The 20,949-nt window shown below is 42.2% G+C and overlaps 1 protein-coding gene across 1 annotated transcript in view; it reads left to right on the forward strand.

Annotated features, from left to right (window-relative positions):
• Positions 1-20,949, forward strand: part of syt7a (synaptotagmin VIIa) — a 138,530-nt gene that overhangs the window by 62,017 nt on the left and 55,564 nt on the right. Inside the window, exons 3-4 of the mRNA XM_047390584.1 lie at positions 12,238-12,317; positions 13,479-13,613. Of these exons, the coding sequence (XP_047246540.1) occupies positions 12,238-12,317; positions 13,479-13,613 (215 nt within the window). The remainder of the gene's footprint in view (positions 1-12,237; positions 12,318-13,478; positions 13,614-20,949) is intronic.

The following is a 20,949-nucleotide window of genomic DNA, read 5'->3' on the forward strand; positions in this document are numbered from 1 at the left end:
TTGAATAATTCTGGAGAAATGTTGGGTTTTCGTAATGTCCCCGTTATCCCATATTCCCCCAATTATTGATAAATACCTTCACTGTGTAGATATAATGCTGTGGAACATTTTCTCTCCTTTAGCTGACCTTTGTACTATGAAATTCTTCTGTTACTTTGCAAACTATAACTTAAGCCAAAGGATGCAAAAAGTGAAAAAGTCATAAAAATCTTACTAGGGCAGTTGAACCTTATTTCAGGTTAATCAGATTCATCATAATTGACAGTAGGAGTGAACTTATGAAAATGCTGAAAATGAGCTTTTTACCTTTTTGTTTTTATTTTTTATTCCTATGTATGAAATAGTTTTTTTCATCTTAATAGTACAAAATATATGTCACGTTAAAGGTTCAAAAATGTAGTATGGTCCATATTTTACATCACATCTGTTCACTTCAAACATCCACAATGCAATATAAAACTTGACATGACAGAGTGTCTGCCTCTGACGTTTACAAACAAAAGGTTAAATCGTTAAAGCTACCAGCACATGTACTCTGTTCCATAGCCCTGCCGTCAGAATCATAATTATTGAAATATAGAAGGATACGCTGAAATTAATGTATAAAAAATGAAAGCTCTCATTTTGAGTAATAATATCTCCTATAACTGGTAATTATTATACTATGAGACTGTCAGTATTCTGAAATGTGTGATATTTTTCTATTTGTGCAGCTGTGAGAGCTTAATTTTATCTGCCTAATTCACATTTATTTACACTTGAGCAGATTAATCCGGTGGCTGCAAAGTAAGCTTTCCACCGACTGGATTCATGCCTTCTGTTTAAGTGCATTTGACAGAGGGCTCCGAAAGAACAGGCTTATTTCTAAAAAGCATCAAGTACTGGTTTTAATTTCAAATGGGGTCTTCATGTCACATCAGATATTTGCAACGCAAAATGTTCTTAAAAGTGTGACAATGTAGTGGTTATTGACAGTTGAAAGGATTTATTTTCCTACTGCATTACTTTTGAGCAGTAGCATGTAAGTAATTTAAAGTAAAAGAAGGGTTCATGTTATCACTCCAGGGCGTGATGCACCTTACCACTAGGAGTAGGTTCATGTTTAGTGCCTTTAAATCCTGAAGCAAAACATATGACATCAATCCTTTTAAAGTCAGAGACTTAAAGTGCATATTTACTTTGCAGTTTGAAAAAGTCACGTAAAATAGGGAGTTTGATTGAAGGGTGTTTTCATTGTCTTAATAACTGTGGAAAAAGAAAATGAATAAAAAGAATATTTGTATTGCTATAGTTCTTTTATAAACCATTCCAAAACCATCCATCCATCCATCCATCCATCCTCACTTTGGCTTTTCCAAGTTCCATATTTAAACCCTGACAACATGCCTTCATAAAACAAAGGTAAAATTGACTTAGAGCTCTGCTTATTTGATGTGGTAAGTGTGGAAAGTCAGCATAAAGAATGTGAAACCTTGAAAGTGTGGATGTGTCCATAAGCTAATCAAGGAATTTGATATTATTAGATTAAAGAGTATTCCTAATTTTGCCCCTTTGGCCACGTCCTACTAAAGCAGTTTTGGTCTTTTCATACGTGAATGTAATAACCTTGTGTTAAAGGGGTCATATCATGCTTTTAAATCCTTCGTTTTCACCCTTAAATCATTCAGTTGTAGTCTATATAAAGTGGAACTGCAATGCTTTGGTCTGAACTCCTCGTTATTGTAGCTCCACAGGCTCCTATTTTACTCCTTGTTCTGAGCTGGGTCTGAAAGCAGCTCGTTTTGGTGCGGTCTCTTTAAATGCTATTGAGACCCTTCACAGCCCGCCCCCCTCAAGAAAGCTCAACTTTCAACAGTTCGTGTACCACCGTGAAGCCCAGTGCAATTGTGCAGCATACTATAAAGTATTAATATTAAATAATACATTCATATTCATAATCACAACAATTGGTACAATGTAGTTTGTTTATGGGTATGATATGGAAGCATGGTTGAAATGGCAACATGTTAGTATGAAATCAGGGTACACAAACATTTACTAAATTAGTAAAAGCTAAAAGCCTTGACCATGCATCAACATATATAAAAGTTAGGGTCATGCTTTCATAAACTAACCTCTTAGCTACTAACCCTCTTTTCTAAGTCCTTTGAGGCAGGTAAAGCCTGATCTGTGCTTCTGTGACACTGAGTATTATTCCTGAGTTTTAATTTCTTGTAAGCAAAGGCAAGGTCTAGCAAACTTATTTTGCCAGCTGACCGCCAGTGCACAAGAGAAGGTGGGGGAGGGGCGGTTTTAGGTTTCAAACAGCCAGAGAAAGCTCTGGTAACTCTGGGACTTCCTCTGGCATCCCACCTAAAGGGCTTTAAACCAGATGGACATACTGTACCTCTTTCAAACAACCGGCAGCACATCTTTTTGTATTTAAATGTGCTATTTAATGTGCTTAAACAGAAAGGAAGATCAGTTGTGTTAAATTGTGTCTCTGAGGAGGGACACAGCACAGACAAAGCACTGACCTTTGACAGAGGGCGTGTCATTGGAATTATGTGGTATGAAATGTAATTGATTAAACAGGACCAACATTCATCATACAGACAGACCTATAACCCTGAATGCCACTACATGTTAAAGGATTCTTTTCACATTTTAATGCTTATAAAGTTAATTTATTTCTTATTTCACTCTGGTACAACCAAAGAACACCTGTTTTAAGTTTAAGTTTCCAGCTCAATGTTGCTGTGCCAAGTCACTTAAATAACAGAATTTGACAGTACAACAGGTTTCACACACACCAGGCCCCTATGTATATGGTCATTTGCAGTGCTACAATCACCAGCAAGGTGACTGTGCCTGAGTTACCTGCTGATATCATTACAACATATAGGCACCAAATGATCCTTGCTAAAATGGGACAGAGGTTCAGCACAAGTACTGTGTTGTTTCAACATCACATTATATTTGATATTCCACCTTAAAATAAATGGAGCAGTGAATTCCTCCTAGTTTCCTGCTGAGGATGGAGGTAGTTCTGCTGCTAGCACCTGGGAAGTCTCTAAGGTCTTCCTCTGAGCACCGCTGCAGATGAATCTTGTTTTTATCCTCTGACGATGCCATGAAACAGTCCCGCTGCAGCCGCAGGTTGAGATTAAGTGACAATCTTTCTGCGATGGCCATCGTCCACCACACAGAAATATTTTCTCCACTCTCTCAGGAGACGGCATTTAAAGCAACCGTTTTGTTTTAATATCAGTGAACCTAGTTAACGTCTCTCTGTGTGTTTGTGTGTGGAGTGGACTAGGTAGGAGGAATTAAGACATCAATTAAAGTGCTTTGTAGTCTTCGGACCACTTACGTTGGGGAAACAATGTCAGCATCCCACTGGTGTGAAACCACTTTGAGTGCAGCTGTTCAATGTACAAAATAATTAAGTGTGACTGAGATGAATCGCGTTCATTTCTCTGGTGGGAAATGTGTTATTGATGACATGCTGTTCTTTGAGGAAGCACAAATAACATTAATCTTGTTAAAAACATTTTTTTTTTCACGTTTCATCATCCTGAAAACGCAAAAGTATTCATACCTCCTTACCTTTTTAAGTCTTGATTTTGACACGTGACTATATTGATCCATTCATTGAAGCTCTGGCTATGTGTTCAGGGTTGATGTCCTACTGAAAGGTCAACATCCATCCCTCTTTTTTGTGTATTTTTTCATGCCTCTGTCAACTCTTACCAGATTCCCTGCCCCCATTTAAGAAATGCATCTGCATACCATGATGCTGCCACCACTATATTTCACTGTGGGGATGATGTGATCAGAGTGATGTAGTGTTATTTTTGTTGCACACATTGCGTTTTGCACGTAGGCTAAAAAAAGTGGAAATCTGGTCTCGTCTGAGCAGAGCACCTTGCTCCACATTTGATCTGTCACCTTCAGAGCTTGTGGCAAACTGCAAGCGTGACTATTTAGGCTTTCTTTCAGAAGTGCCTTTCTTCTTGTCATAAAGGCTGGATTTGTGGAGTGCACAAGTAGTAGTTGTCCTGCCAACAGATTGTCCCACCTTAGCTGTGGATCTCGGCATCTCCTTCAGAGTAACCATGGGCCACTTGGCTGTTTCTCTGAGTAATGCTTCTCCTTGTCCTTGTCTGGCCTGTCAGTTTAGATGATTGGCCAATGGCCATACTATCCTTGTCCTGGTTAGTCACATTTGCTTCAAACCTCTTCAGAACCGTATCTCTGACCTGCTGTGCTCCTCGGTCTTCCTGATGCTGTTTGTTTAATAATGTTCTCTAAAAAGGTTCTGCATGGTAGAACAGTGGTTAGCACTGCTACTTCGCAGCAAGAAGGTTCTTTGTTAGAAATATGGCGTGGGGTCTTTCTGGATGGGGCGTGCATGTTCTCCCCATGCACAAGTGGGGTCTCACCTACTGTTAATTAATCAATTAATGAATTATGACTTTAAAATTGCCATTAGCTCTGAGTGTGTGTGCATGGTTGTGTGTCTTGTGTGTCTCTCTGTCTCCTTGTGTTGGACTTGCCACCTGTTCAGGGTCTAACTTTGCCTCTCGCCTATTGTTTAGACGGTTAAAGATGATGAATATTCTCTAACAAACTCAAACAAACTCAAGCAAACCTCTGAGGCCTTCACAGAACAGCTAAATTCAAACTGAGATTATAGTAAGACTAATAGACTAATTAGGTGAGTTCTGAAGGCAATTATTTGCACTGATTTTATTTAGTGGCATCAAAGTAATTACAAATGCACCCCACACTTCACATAAACAGGCTCACTTTAAGCTAAAACCCTTTAATATAAAAATGCTGCTGTATCCTGTTTGCTATACCCTGAATTTTTCTCAGCTCATGTCCAAAGCATTCATTTTGGATATTTCCAAGTGTACTCTTAGACAACGTCAGCTTTGAGAAGAACAAGCGGTTTGCCTGAAGCCTCACGTGTCATTTGCGAGTGGGCCCATGCCAGTTGTTGGTATGATTCATAGGTGAATAGACAAGATGTTTTTGGGCGAGTGTTGCTTATGGTATTTTAGCTTTGGCAAACTGGAGCAATGAGTTTCATCTCAATGCTCTTCACATAAAATCTTCCTGAAACCTCATTTTTGCCTAAAAAAGCTGCCCTTTGAAGGGCTACACAATGAATACTTTGTTTTTTTGTTGCTTAAATATTCATAGGTGTCATGAATTTTGAACAGGTACTCAATGTGTGCTGTTTCCTGCCTGATTCAATCACAGTGGAGACAACAGCAAGAAAACAACTAATACTAATACAATAATCTCTTATAATGTGATTATTGAGCTCCTGTGTGGTGGGGCTGATAGGTGTCAGCAGGGGCCCATGCTGTCTGTGGTGGGAGAGATTTTCAGATATCAGAAGCTGTGCAGCTCTAACATCTGTTTGAGCAGCAGTGGCCGCTTGACATTCAGAAACCCCCCACCTGCTCCTGTGTACCTTGTTACTGTTTGATCCATGACATAGTTGTGGGTGGGGTTAAGACTGAACCAGACCACATTCAGGGTCTCCTTTTATTATTCCGCCTGCTGTAACTGGATGTTTGAGATGGAAAGATTGGAATTGTATCAGTGAGATGATCACTAATTAAAGGCCTTTAAAGAAGAATTGTCACGTAGATTTGAAAGGGTTCTTGGTGGCCTTTATGGAATAGGAAGTGTAAATTACAACAACAGAATGCAGGTATTTAAAAAAAAAGATTACAACTGAAGCTAAATACAAAGCATCACATGATTTAACAGCAGACAACCATTTTAATAGTTAGCTCTTCTCTAATTATGGTGTGATGCTGGTAATAATATCAAGTGAGCGTGTCGACTCTTGTTGCCTGTTAATTCATGGCAAACAAACACAGCTGGGTGTTGGAAGGCGAGTGCACTGCCAGGCGAGACAGATAGAGAGCCGTGCTTTTAACTCTGCCTTGACTCATGTTGGGACTCTTTCAGAAAACGCTAGCATCACAGCAGGTAGTCCAAAACCACATCTTCTCTTACTCATCTCCAGCTCTGCAACAGAAACTAAACTTCCTGCTTCCTCCAAATAAACCCTTTGCTGGCTTTCTGTCTATTTTATTAGGAAAAACATACTCTTCAGTGCCTCAGATATGAAAAATGTTTCTGTAAAGTTCCTTCTGTATTGTGTCATTCTGTTGCTTTGACTTTGTTTTTTGAACTGTGGTGGAGAGCCTGTCTCTTCAAGAGCCATCAAAGAGGTGTGTGCAATGTGGACAAATGTGTATAGCATCAACCAAACAAAACTGTTGTCTAAGGTAGCATAAAACTGTAATATATCAATGTTATGCCAGTTTTTCTAACATTTTGAAGCACAGGGAGGAATGAAAGTGTCTGTAGACAGATTTATTTTAATTGCTAGCGCTGCAAGGCCTTCTGCAGACAGGACGGCAGAGCTGCCAAAATGTGCATTGCGTGGGGTGATTGGACCTGTGCAAAATGTTCCATAATGTCTTCCCTTAAGCCATACTGAAAGTGGTTTCTCCTTAAAAAAAAAAAACATACCTCAGAGATTGTGGTCTATATTAACATGATTACATCAAGCAGTTGCTGCAGATTTGTCAGCTGCACGTCATGTCTTAAAGGGGATGTGCCGGATTGAGATCTGGTCAGTGTGGAGGAACCTCAGAATACCGTTGTCATGTCCCAGAAACCAACGTGAGATGGCTACAGGTTTGTGACGTAGTGCATTATCTTGGTGGAAGTTACCATTGTGAAATGAGTACACTGTCCATTCCAGCGGTCGTTAAGGGGTAGACATGGTCAGCAACAATAATCTGGTAGGCTGTGGCATTTAAACTATGGCACATCAGCTGCACTGAGTAGTGTGTTCAGAAATTGTATTCTGCATACCCTGGTTGTAACCAGTGGTTATTTGAGCTACTGTTGGCTTTTTATCATTAAGTACGAGTCTGCCCATTCTCCTCTGACCCTTGACATCGCCAAGGCATTTTTGTATAAGCAGCTGCTGCTGACTGGATATCTTTTTATTTTTGAACCCTTCCTTGTAAACCTGAAATATAATTGTGCATAAAAATCCCAGTAGATAATCTGAAATATTCAGCCGTTTTGGTACCGACAACAATGCGTCAAGTAAAAAATCAATTAAATCTCCTTTCTTCCCCGTTCTGATGCTCAGTTATAACTTTAACAAGTCATCTTCACTACGTCTAGATTCATTAATGCCTTGAGTTGCTGCCAAACGATTGGTTAATCCTGTTCATTAACCAGGTGACCAGGTGTACCTAAAAAAATTGACTGGTGAGTATAAATTTCATCTAGGTCTCTTCTTCTTTTCCTGTCATGATAAATACCTCAGCTAGTAGTTTTGTCAGTTACATTTAATATGGTTCTTTGGGGGAATTTCTTAGAAAGCACAATGCTTTATTCCTTGTTTTAAATAAAACTCTCCTATAATCATTTTTTTTTTTTGCAAAGTTAAGATAAAGTGCTTATCCAGACAAAACATATTAAACTTATCAGAACAACACATGTTAAAGTTGTCCCATGTGTTTTAAAATGCCAAATTCAGAGTCAGATTCAGTTTGTCCATTAAACTAATATGTTTTTTTAGCTAATTCTGAATGTTTTAATGGTTTGAAACAAATGCTTTATTCTGGGACTTTGTTGTTAGAATTGAATGTGACTAAATGGTCTAACCGACCAGCCTGGCTAATTAAGTGGCCCTAGCAGCATTTAAGTCATGATATATTTGATTGTTAGAAAGTCTTATGGGGACTTGCTGCAGTTACGATTGTTTCATTATTTGATTCATTGTTTTCTCGTTAAATGTATTATGAAGTGCTGACTGAAAGCCAAACCTCCCTGAATCCTTCAACCTGAAAACAAATGCCAGGTGGGGGGTTTTACTGTTTACTGTTGGTTTTCTGTAACCTATGTTGGGGGGTATTGACTTCCTTTTTTTCTTGCTTTTCCATCTTATTTTATTATAAATGTTGAGCATTGTCATATCAGCCTTTATGTATTTCTGCTGCGTTTCTTCCTCCCTTTGAGGAGAAAAAGACGAGTTTTAGTTATCCATTCTTGTGAATGAGCCTGAAGGATGTTATAATGGTGAGTTTCTTTATTTTTCTTATTGGAAGCTGTGTGTGTTGTGAAACACGAATGTGTCTCACCGCAGAATGGATGATTCCTTCCTTGTTTTTTACAGCAATCCACTTGGGACTGTCTGTCAGTCACTGTTTCACTCAGTTCTCATTTGCACCTGTCTCTCTCTTACTACCTCCCATCCCATTGTTTCACAAGCTGCTCTTCACCATCATTGTTTTTCACTCCTTGTAGTCTGGCCTTTTTTTTTTGTTTTTCAATTTGATTTCCATTTTCAGCTTTCGCTGTTCTTTCTTTTGCATTGGACCTCTGCTCATCTCCTGGGTCCTCACACCTTACTGAACTTTTTACCATGGAAAAGAATGAAATATGAGTTTTGTTTGGTAGTTTGTTCTTGCTGCACAGAAAAGCAGACTGTTTTACTCTCCAAAATAATTGTCATGCAAGAGAGCTTTCCCTCTTGTCCTTGAAACGTATATGTAATCTGACACCTTTCTGACACATTTAAGCCATTTTGTGTAACTCAAACCCTCATTTTTTGTGTTTCATAGGACAGGACACAGAAGTATTCTTGTTTTAGTAGGCAGTTCATTACATATTCAGTGTATCACTCATCAGATCCCAGGTTATGAAGTTGTTTAACTGGGTACTCCATCATTGTTTATTCATTTGTTGGCCTTTCCAGTTCAGATTAGAGCTAAATACACTAGACACGAGCGGCTTAGTGTGTGTGTATGTATTAGATATTATCCTTTTTGCTACTCTGGCCCTTATCATTTTTTTCCAGAAGAGGTAAACTCTGACTTTGTAAACTCCAATACCGGTTAGAAAAAATGAAGTGTTAAAAAAAATGTATAGAAAAGAATATTTAATAATAAATATAAAAAAATATGTTTTTAAATATATAGAAAAAGTTATCTAACAAACCTCAGAGGCCTTCAGAGAACAGCTGCATTAATGCTGAGATTTAGCTGCACATTGTTGGACTTGCCAGAAGATTTCTGCAGACAATTAGTTGCACTAGATTTTACTCAAGGATGTCAGAGTAAAGATGCATACCACACTTTCCAGATTTTCATTTTAAGACCTTGTATAATTTTTCATTTCACTTCCCAATTATGCATTCCTTGTAGTGCATAACTGAGTCTACTGCAACACTCTGGATCAAAGACTACCTGACAAATAGGCTGAAGGTTTGTGTGTCTAACCAGGTAGTCAGCAGCACAGGAGCACCACAGGGGACTGTACACTCACCATTCTTTTTCGCTCTGCACACCTCAGACCGAAATACTCGGATGATTCTGTAGTCGTGGGGTGGATCAGAGATGGACAAGAAGCACAGTACAGGGAGGTGGTGGACAACTTTGTGGCATGGTGTAGAAACAATTGTCTCATCTTGAATGTGAACACTATTTCCACCTTGGGAAAAGAAGTGGTGATGGTTGTTGGGATTATGAATCTGAGAATATTATTTAATATTTAATATTAATATTTTATCAAATAATATTTTGGTCTGTTAAGGGTTATCCTGTGAATACCAGCCCAGTAAGGCAACGGTATTAGGACAAAATAGAAAGGTGTGAGACGAGCTCTGACATTATTGAACAGCATAAACTCTGCACATATATGGAATGAATTCACACAATTTCTTAAAATACAAGAATTTATTAACAAAAATAAGTCAACTCAAAGTCAAACATATTTCAATCAACAAACTCTTTACTATGCTAAAACTAAATCTTTCTGGGTAAATATTATTTAGCAGCAAGCACGTGTCCTTAGCTGTTAGCAGTTGAAGCTAACAAAGGAGGCTGCTAGCTTAGCACCAGAATCAAACACACACCTTTAAAAATACCATCAATAAAAGGGTTAAAATGCATGAGAGCGGACGGCGTGTTATGATCAATCTTCTGTGTTTAAAATCACCCTTCAAGTAAAGTTTGTCTTAACTTTAAAAACACACAAACACAGAACACAACCTAAACACATGTGCTGCAGATATTCTGCTAGCACCAAGATAGCTGAGTTCAACACAAACAAAACCAAACTTCATAAAATGAAAAACGTTTAGATCATTTCAATCTAAATCTCTTCTATATTATTCTGCCCAAACACTTAACCTCATGAACTGTGGTGAGGAATGTTGTCCAGGGCGGCGAAGTTTGAAGAAACGTTCACAGTCTTTAAACGGTTAGCTACAGCTAACCTCCTTAGCTGTGGGGAGTGGCGGCTGTTCTGTCGGCCGGCCAAACTGCACGTTACCGTAACCACGGTGATGCGGCTCCTGTTGTCCTTCTCTCAAGCATGGAAAACCGCTTCACTCGGTTTCTAGAGACAGCTTCTCTACTGGGACTTCTCTGGAACACCGTTTGCTTCTGCAGGCCTTAGAGAGAAAGTCAAGCCAGGCATGTACCTTAATTCCCTTTCATGAATGAATCTACCGGATACACAGAGTGATTCATTTGTACTTATCTTAGTGCATATGATCGATGATCGTATGACACCCTTGGATCCAGTTTGAAGAGTTTATGTGTTTTTGCCGGCAAGGAGACATTTGTCTCTCCAGCCATCGATCACCATCGATCCAGCCAGCAGCGGAGTCCCGGGTGGAAGAGATTGGACCATTGGAAAGAGGGCCTTTTATACAGCCAGTGGCATCATGGGAAGTCCGCTGCTTCCCTCCCCCCCCCCCCCACAGCCATGTTGTTTCCATGGCTGTGGGTCCCAACATGGTGGAGAAGTATAAATAATTCTCTAATCACCTGGACAACAGACAAGAGAGGTGGAGATGCAACTGTGGAGCTAGCTACAAGAAGGGACAAAGCACACAGTACTTGAGGAAGTTTAGGTCCTTTAGTGTTTGCAACAAGATGCTACGTATCTTATATAAGTCTGTCAATCATTCAATCAGTCAATCATTGTGCAAAAGATTCTTCATAAAACAAAGAACATTATGGAGAACCCTTAGCATAATATTCATGAGAGTGTCTTCAGTCAGAGGCTTCTTCAGATCTGCTGTAAGACAGACCGCTACAGGAAATCCTTCCTGTCCACAGCGATCAGCATCTACAACGGCTCCTTGAAGAAATAATATAAGCTACAACAACATTTAATTTCCCTTTGGTATTAAAGTATTTTTCAATTTGTATTAAAATATTTTTATTGAATTTTTCTTTCACATAAAATCCCCCCCAAAACTACGTCAGTGTTTCCTGAACTTCCTTTTTATTAGCCTTGTAGCGAAAATGCAAAACGTAGTGGTTCAATAATATGACGTAAGGTGAAATGGAATAACTGTGGTTAGGGCTTTAGCAATGTTTTGCATGACAGTTATATGACCCTGGGAACATGTATATGGTGTTTTAAGACAAACCAAAGGATATAAGGCTGTAACTTTGAATAACTCCCAGCAAACAAGCTCACCTCTGGGATCGTGCCTTTAGCCAACGTAGGATCCAAGCCTAACCAAGCTATGCTATCAAGGTTAAGGTGTGTAAGAATATTTTTCTCCCAATGTTTTGCAGGGATGGAAAATCCTCCCTCCTCCTTGTGTGTATCAGAGCATCACTCTCAGTGTTGCATTCACTTTCTTTGTGTGGAAGGGCAGCTTTGGACTGATCCGCAACCCGTTTCACTCGTATAAAAGTGTCAGTAGCGATTACCTACAGCCGGACATGTGCGAGACACCTTTAACAGTAATGAGCTTTTCCAGAAGAAGGCGCACAGCAGAACCTACTTTTTGAGCCCTTTAAATTGCCATTATTTCCATGGTTACTGCAGGTCATACTCCAGCTGTTTGAAATCAGGTTTGGAGAGTAGCTTTTAGGAAAGCCACTCTCCAGGACCCAGCGGATTACCTCAAAGAGGCAATTGCCATGTAAATTTCAGGGTGGTGTGAATAATAATCATTGTCAGAAATGACTCTTCACAGCAGATTTGATTTGACTTTGATTAGTGTAATCAGGGTACCATACAGAGTGATGGCACAGTGTTTCTGAGATAATAGGAAAGGCATTTAGTCTTGAAATTAGCACTGCAAAAACACAGCTTCAAGGGACAAATACAGGCTAACCTTTTTGTTTCTTTGTTTTCTCCGACATCCCTTCCCTTCCCCTCTCCGTTTGGCTCCAGGGAAAGAGGAACAAGCCGGGAGTGGAAACAGCCGACACTCCAGATTCTGCACGTGGGCGAGGGGAAAAGAAAGCCATCAAGTAAGTGCCTGGTAACTGGTTGGGGTGGAACAGTCTGGTGATAATGAACTCAATTTGGTTCGGCTTTGAGTCCCCCCAATGAACAACCATGCAAACGGATCAGAGAATGAGCCTGCATTGTTTTTTTGCTCAACAATTTCCAAAGGATCATGTTTTTGAAAAATGGTGAAATAAAAGGACAGTGATTTAATCTGTAAATTTAATTTGCATTATTTTACAACATTTCAAGATCTTGGTTGATGATGAAATCTTGTGACGGCCCAAGTTGCTGCAGGTTCAAGGTAAAAGACGAGGACTTGCGAAATGGTTGAAGTCTGATTGTTTTGGGTAATCTTAATCTCACATTTCTGACAGGAATCTAACTGAGATAAAGGCATTTTATTTTCTCTGTAAATTAAGCTGATAGGTCAGATTTATATTCCTGTATGTGCTTCTGCATTCGACGTAATAACCTGCTTCTTCCCCTCTATAGCCTGGATTTGCCTCAGCTACTTTCAGTGTGTGCTTTTATTTCTGTATGGATGGTTTTTAAACACTAAACTGGCCTTCTGCTTGTAAATGCATTCTGACTTGGTTTGTTGGATCTCTTATGTTTTCTGTGGGGTTTTACTGACTGCCTCCAACAGCGTTGGTGTGCTCTGTTGGTCATTTCAGCTTTCAATTCCTTTCTCCTTTCTGCTCTGTCCCTGTGCTATGTCTCTAACCATTGCTGTGCAACTTGTATGACATTAGTGATTCTGCTCACTGCACTCTCTGACTGTGTGTGTGTGTAATATCTCTGCCTTGTGTTCCTTGGGCTCATGCTTTCTTTCTCATTTCTCTTAACATCAAGGATGGATTGCAGACTTCACTTTTGCTTCAAGATTGTTCTGTTATTATGATGTGTGTTTTATTAGTTTGAGTCTTTTCTTGCGATTCTGTCTGTGCAGCTGAATGCCCTGAATAATCCCCTATGTATTTTTTTAAATCCAACCGCTACGGTGACTTGTCAGCTTCAGGTAGAGAAACAGACTTTAAATCTGGGCCTGCTGTGTTTCTGTCAATGTAAGAACAACCTTCGTCCTCCAGCCAAGTTCCAACAGCCTTTGATGTGAATGCTCGGTTGGTGCCAAGTCTGTCCGTAGTTATGTTGCTCTGACCTGTCTCTCTCTTTGGCCCCAGTGATCTAGACAGAGACTTTTGGAATAACAATGACAGCAGCACAGTGCAGCAGAGGTGGAGCTCCTATCCGCCCAAGGAGTTTGTACTAAACATTTCTCCCTATGCCCCATATGGAGATCCTCGCCTCACGCTCAAGTGAGTCTTGGTCCAAGTCTGGTAAGAGACTTCCCTCTGAGCAGGGCTGTAATGAGGCAGGGGCAGTGCCGCTCTCTTTCCTTTTCTCTTTTCTTTCACCTTTTTCCTTTCATAGCCTCCCTTCTTATGTATTTCCCTCCAACTGCTTTGCTGTCACCACCATTAGCAAAATAATAACTATACCTAAAGACCAAATCCTTTCAGGGATTGTTACTAAAACACCTATTTCATAAATGTAATCAAAATGTGCATTTTTGTTGACCTGTTTTTTGTTATATAATGTCATTTCCATCATCTGTAGTAACAACAACAACAACAATGATAATAACCCAGCCACTGTTGGCACACTGGAGGGCACAAATGATTGCTAATGATGGGTCTGGTTGGGAAATCTGAGCACAGCAAATGCCACTTATGCACATTACAGCATCCTGTCAAAGGCATTTGACTATTAGTGTGTAAACAAAATAGCAAAGTTATATACTCCCCCCACCCCACCCCCACAGCATGTTTATGATGCTTCTCCCCACACTGTGCCCTGCAAAAGTATTCATACCCCTTCTTCTTTACCACATTTTCTCATGGTAGAACCACAAACAGTGAAAGAACATCAGAAAGCAGAGCATAATTATGAAGTGGGAAGACAAATGTTAATTTGTTTTAAAGTTTTATTGCAAAGAATAACATCTGCAATTGGGGTTGTTGGGTTTGATTCTTGGGGTTTGTTTTTAGCCCCTAATTACTCTGACACAACAGCATAAAATATAGGGCAACCAGTTGTCTTCAGGAGTCACCTAATTAGCCTGACACTTGTTTATCACTCAGAGGTCAAAGAGGTCAGACACAGATTTGGAGACATTTAGAGCAGGGTTAGATTTTAAAAGCAGTATCCAAAGCTTTGAGCATCTCACTGAGCACTATCCAATCTACTGTCTTAAAAAGGAAAGATTATGGCATGCTGCAAACCTACCATTACATTCTCAAATAGAGCATTAATCAGAGAAGCAGCCAACAGTCCCATGGTAACTCTGGAACAGCTAAGGAGATTCACAACTAAAGTGGGAGAATCTGTTTGTCATTTACTCCACAACTCTGGTCTTTTTTAGAAGATTTGCAAGAAGAACGCAATCACCGAAAGAAAGCCAAAAGAACACATTTTTGCAGTTTACCACAAGCCATGTAGGGGATGCAGCAAACGTTTGGAAGAGTGTTTCCTGATTAGTTAAAACGTTTTACTTTATGGACTTGTACTCGTACTCGTACTTGCCGTCTTCCGCTTATCCGGGACCGGGTCGCAGGTGCAGCAGACTCAGCAGAGACGCCCAGATGTCCCTCTCCCCAGACACCTCTTCCAGCTCCTCCGGGGGTAGCCCAAGGCGTTCCCAGGCCAGCCGAGAGACATAGTCCCTCCGGCGTGTCCTGGGCCGTGTCCTGGGCCTCCTCCCGATGGGACATGCCTGGAACACCTCCCGAGGAAGGCGTCCAGGAGGCATCCGGTATAGATGCCCGAGCCACCTCAACTGGCTCCTCTCGATGTGGAGGAGCAGCGGCTCTACTCCGAGCTCCTCCCGGATGGCCGAGCTCCTCACCCTATCTCTAAGGGAGTACCTGGCCACCCTACGGACGAAGCTCATTTCAGCCCCTTGTATTCGGGAATTCTTTCTTTTGGTCATGACCCAAAGTTTATGGCCATAGGTGAGGGTAGGAACATAGACCGACCGGTAAATCAAGAGCTTCGCTTTTCGGCTCAGCTCTCTCTTCACCGCAACGGACCGGCACAGCGCCCTCATTACTGTGGCAGCCGCACCGATCCGTCTGTCGATCTACCGCTCCATTCTTCCCTCAATCGTGAACAAGACCCTGAGATACTTGAACTCCTCCACTTGAGGCAGGAATTCCCCTCCAACCTGAAGAGGATAAGCCACACTTTTCCGGTCGAGTACCATGGCCTCTGACTTGGAGGAGCTGATCTTCATCCCAGCCGCTTCACACTCGGCCGCGAACACCCACAGTGCATGCTGTAGGTCTTGGCTAGAGGGGGCCAGCAGGACCACGTCATCTGCAAAAAGAAGAGACAAAATCCACTGGTCCCCAAAGCAGACCCCCTCCGGCCCTTGGCTGTGTCTAGAAATCCTGTCCATAAAAGTTATGAACAGGACCGGTGACAAAGAGCAGTCCTGCCGTAGTCCAACATGCACCGGGAACAGGTCCAACTTAGTGCCAGCAATGCGGACCAAACTCCTGCTCCGCTTGTACAGGGACTGGATGGCTCCTAATAAAGGACCCTCGATTCCATACTCCTGGAGCACCCCCCACAGGGCATCACGAGGGACACAGTTGAATGCTTTCTCCAGGTCTACAAAACATATGTGAACCGGTTGGGCAAACTCCTATGAACCCTCGAGTACCCTGTAGAGGATATAGAGCTGGTCCAGTGTTCCACGGCCGGGACGAAAACCACACTGCTCCCCCTGAAGCCGAGTTTCGACTATCGGCCGGACTCTCCTCTCCAATACCCTGGCGTAGGCCTTACCAGGGAGGCTGAGGAGTGTGATCCCCATGTAGTTGGAACACACCCTCCGGCCCCCCTTCTTATGAAGGGGGACCACCACCCCAGTCTGCCAGTCCAGAGGCACTGTCCCAGACCGCCACGCAATGTTGAAGAGACGTGTCAACCATGACAGCCCCACAACATCCAGAGATTTGAGGTACTCAGGGCGGATCTCATCCACCCCCGAAGCCTTGCCACCGCGGAGCTTTTTAACCACATCGGTGACTTAAGCCTGGGTGATGAAAGAGTCCAACCCCGAGTCCCCAGCCTCTGTTTCCACCAGGGAATGCGTGATGGCAGGATTGAGGAGATCATCCAAGTACTCCTTCCACCGCCCGATAATGTCCTCAGTCGAGGTCAGCAGCCTCCCATCCCCACAATAAACAGTGTTGGCAAAGCACTGCTTCCCCCTCCTGAGGTGCCGAACGGTTTGCCAGAATCACTTCGAGGCCAACCGGTAGTCCTTCTCCATGGCCTCACCGAACTCCTCCCAGGCCCGGGTTTTTGCCTCTGCCACAGCCCGGGCCGCAGCACGCTTGGCCTCACGGTACCCGTCAGCCACCTCAGGAGTCCCACAAGCCAACCACAGCCGATAGGACTCCTTCTTCAGCTTGACAGCATCCCTTACTGCCGGTGTCCACCACCAGGTTCTGGGATTGCCGCCGCGACAGGCACAGCAGACCTCACGGCTGCAGCTACGGGCAGCAGCATCGACAATAGATGCGGAGAACATGGTTCACTCGGACTCTATGTCTCCAACATCCCCCGGAATCTGGTCAAAGCTCTCCTGGAAGTGGGGGAGCTTTGACCAGCTCTGCCAGGCGTTCCCAGCAGACCCTCACTATGCGCTTGAGCCTGCCAAGTCTGTCCGGCTTTCTCCTCCTCCAGTGGATCCAACTCACCACAAGGTGGTGATCAGTGGACAGCTCAGCCCATCTCTTCACCCGAGTGTCCAAAACATGCGGCCGAAGGTCTGATGATACGACAACAAAGTTCATCATTGATCTCCTGCCTAGGGTGTCCTGGTGCCAAGTGCACTGATGGACACCCTTATGTTTGAACATGGTTTTCGTTATGGACAATCCGTGACTAGCACAGAAGTCCGATAACAAAACATCACTCGGATTCAGATCGGGGAGGCCATTCCTCTCGATCTCGCCTCTACAGGTGTCACTGTCGTTTCCCACCTGGGCGTTGAAGTCCCCCAGCAGAATGATGGAGTCCCCAGGAGGGGCACTATCCAGCACCCCCGACAGGGACGCCAAGAAGGCCGGGTACTCCGCACTACTGCTTGGCCCGTAGGCCAAAACGACAGTCAGAGACCTATCCCCAACCTCGCGTCTCTCGTTCGGGCTTGGCCCGGCCGGGTCCCGCGAGGAGCAACCCGGCCACCAGGTGCTCTCCGGCGAGTCCCAACCCCAGGCCTGGCTCCAGGGTAGGATCCTGACTCCGCCGTACCGGGCAACGTCACGTGCCTCTATATATTAGTTCTCATGAAGGATTCTTGAACCGTTCGTTATCTGACCCATCACCTGAAAGAGAACTTTATGGACTTCATGCTAAATTTGTAAAGACCTCAAAGTCTGTTGTGGAAAAATAGTGCTGCACGTAAATAACACACCACCCCCATGGTGATCGATGGCATTGGTAGCATCATCAAAGCATATTTATGTGTTAGAGTGATCCAGTCAAAGTCTAGAGCTTAATACAGTCGATAATCTGTGCCAGGACTTACTGAAGAAATACTCTAAAAAACTGTAGTTGCAGCAAAATGTGGTTCTAGAAACTACTGACTAACTACAAATGCATGCCACAGTTTTCTAAATTGTTAAATAAAAATCAGAAAATCATGTGTCATTTTTCTACCACTTCAAATCTTCCAAATCCTCAAATCCAAATAAAACACATTTAAGTTTGCCATCATTAAAGGACAACATGTGGGAAAGTTCAAGGGTTGTGAATACACTGTCGCCTTTAAATGATGCACACGTTCAGATGCCCCCTCACTCCCTACAGCCCTGTCGCTCCACACTAACTCCTGACCTCTAACCTCGCACCTCTCTACCCATGGTGTGACCATGGAGACGGACAACCCTCATTTTCCTCCTCTCCAAAAACAATTTTAACCAACCTTTTTCTATGATGTGTGAAATCTGCCCGCCCTTTGCCTGTGTTTCTTATATCTATGTGCTGCTGTTGTGGTTTGCTTTCGTTGTGGAGGGTTGACCGTTAACACCAGGTACAGTGAGGTGCCAGTTCTCACCTGTACTTTACATCCATCTGTGGCTTACTCTTGAATTTTCCCCCATCAATGTAATATCAACAGTGTGTGCTGCACTAACATTTAATCACTGAACTACATCTACTCTCTATCATTTTTGGGAGACACTGTAACACTTGTTTTTTTCTCCTTATTGCTATAAAAATCTCACTTGATTCCAATGAAACTGTGGCAAGTTCACCTCTGGGCCCTGAGAGGACATTTAGTTACTAGGCTTCAATCTGATAAAACTGATAACTAGTCAACTTACCCAGATCTTGCTGATGAGGACTGTGTGTTAGATCGCCCAGAAAAAGGAGGCTGTACCCAGATATTTGTATTTCAGCACTCAAGTTTGGAATTTGTTTTTCATAAACATGTCCTGCCTTCATGTGTGAAAAACTGATGAGCTTTTTTTCACCACACAATTAGCAAATGTAATCTGCTACTGGTGTGCGGGCCTGAAAAATAGTAACTTTTCCTCAAAGTAAGACAATATAATGATGAAATTTCTCCCATGGAGAGACAGGGACGACCTCTTGACTTCCACCAATAATACTTCGCTAAAGCCAACAGACGGCTGGGAAATCATTTCCTTTTTGAGATTCTGTTAAGATGAGCAGCTTTCTGTCATTGTAATGACACCGGCCCTCATTTAGTCAGTCTCCCTGTAAACAGAATTTTGTGGGATTAATGTTAATTTTTATCATTTTTAAACATTTATAACTTTGTGTTCGAAAAGGGTTATGGCTAATGGAAAATTAAGTCATAATTTTTAAAACATTCAATATAGGCAATGAAATAGTATTTACAGGTCCTTCTCAAAATATTAGCATATTGTGATAAAGTTCATTATTTTCCATAATGTCATGATGAAAATTTAACATTCATATATTTTAGATTCACTGCACACTAACTGAAATATTTAAGGTCTTTTATTGTCTTAATACGGATGATTTTGGCATACAGCTCATGAAAACCCAAAATTCCTATCTCACAAAATTAGCATATTTCATCCGACCAATAAAAGAAAAGTGTTTTTAATACAAAAATCGTCAACCTTCAAATAATCATGTACAGTTATGCACTCAATACTTGGTCAGGAATCCTTTGGCAGAAATGACTGCTTCAATGCGGCGTGGCATGGAGGCAATCAGCCTGTGGCACTGCTGAGGTCTTATGGAGGCCCAGGATGCTTCGATAGCGGCCTTTAGCTCATCCAGAGTGTTGGGTCTTGAGTCTCTCAATGTTCTCTTCACAATATCCCACAGATTCTCTATGGGGTTCAGGTCAGGAGAGTTGGCAGGCCAATTGAGCACAGTGATACCATGGTCAGTAAACCATTTACCAGTGGTTTTGGCACTGTGAGCAGGTGCCAGGTTGTGCTGAAAAATGAAATCTTCATCTCCATAAAGCTTTTCAGCAGATGGAAGCATGAAGTGCTCCAAAATCTCCTGATAGCTAGCTGCATTGACCCTGCCCTTGATAAAACACAGTGGACCAACACCAGCAGCTGACACGGCACCCCAGACCATCACTGACTGTGGGTACTTGACACTGGACTTCTGGCATTTTGGCATTTCCTTCTCCCAAGTCTTCCTCCAGACTCTGGCACCTTGATTTCCGAATGACATGCAGAATTTGCTTTCATCCGAAAAAAGTACTTTGGACCACTCAGCAACAGTCCAGTTCTGCTTCTCTGTAGCCCAGGTCAGGCGCTTCTGCCACTGTTTCTGGTTCAAAAGTGGCTTGACCTGGGGAATGTGGCACCTGTAGCCCATTTCCTGCACACGCCTGTGCACGGTGGCTCTGGATGTTTCTACTCCAGACTCAGTCCACTGCTTCCGCAGGTCCCCCAAGGTCTGGAATCGGCCCTTCTCCACAATCTTCCTCAGGCTCCGGTCACCTCTTCTCATTGTGCAGCGTTTTCTGCCACACTTTTTCCTTCCCACAGACTTCCCACTGAGGTGCCTTGATACAGCACTCTGGGAACAGCCTATTCGTTCAGAAATTTCTTTCTGTGTCTTACCTTCTTGCTTGAGGGTGTCAATAGTGGCCTTCTGGACAGCAGTCAGGTCGGCAGTCTTACCCATGATTGGGGTTTTGAGTGATGAACCAGGCTGGGAGTTTTAAAGGCCTCAGGAATCTTTTGCAGGTGTTTAGAGTTAACTCGTTGATTCAGATGATTAGGTTCATAGCTCGTTTAGAGACCCTTTTAATGATATGCTAATTTTGTGAGATAGGAATTTTGGGTTTTCATGAGCTGTATGCCAAAATCATCCGTATTAAGACAATAAAAGACCTTAAATATTTCAGTTAGTGTGCAATGAATCTAAAATATATGAATGTTAAATTTGAATCATGACATTATGGAAAATAATGAACTTTATCACAATATGCTAATATTTTGAGAAGGACCTGTATACTGGTTTCCACTTTTATTAGCAGTCCTGCAGAAGATGCATAAAAATAAAAACTAAATTAAGCTTTTATTGCAGTGGCATAGACAAACAGACATCAACAAA

The sequence above is a fragment of the Girardinichthys multiradiatus genome, chromosome 2 (genome assembly GCF_021462225.1).
Source record: "Girardinichthys multiradiatus isolate DD_20200921_A chromosome 2, DD_fGirMul_XY1, whole genome shotgun sequence".
Lineage (NCBI taxonomy): Eukaryota > Metazoa > Chordata > Actinopteri > Cyprinodontiformes > Goodeidae > Girardinichthys > Girardinichthys multiradiatus.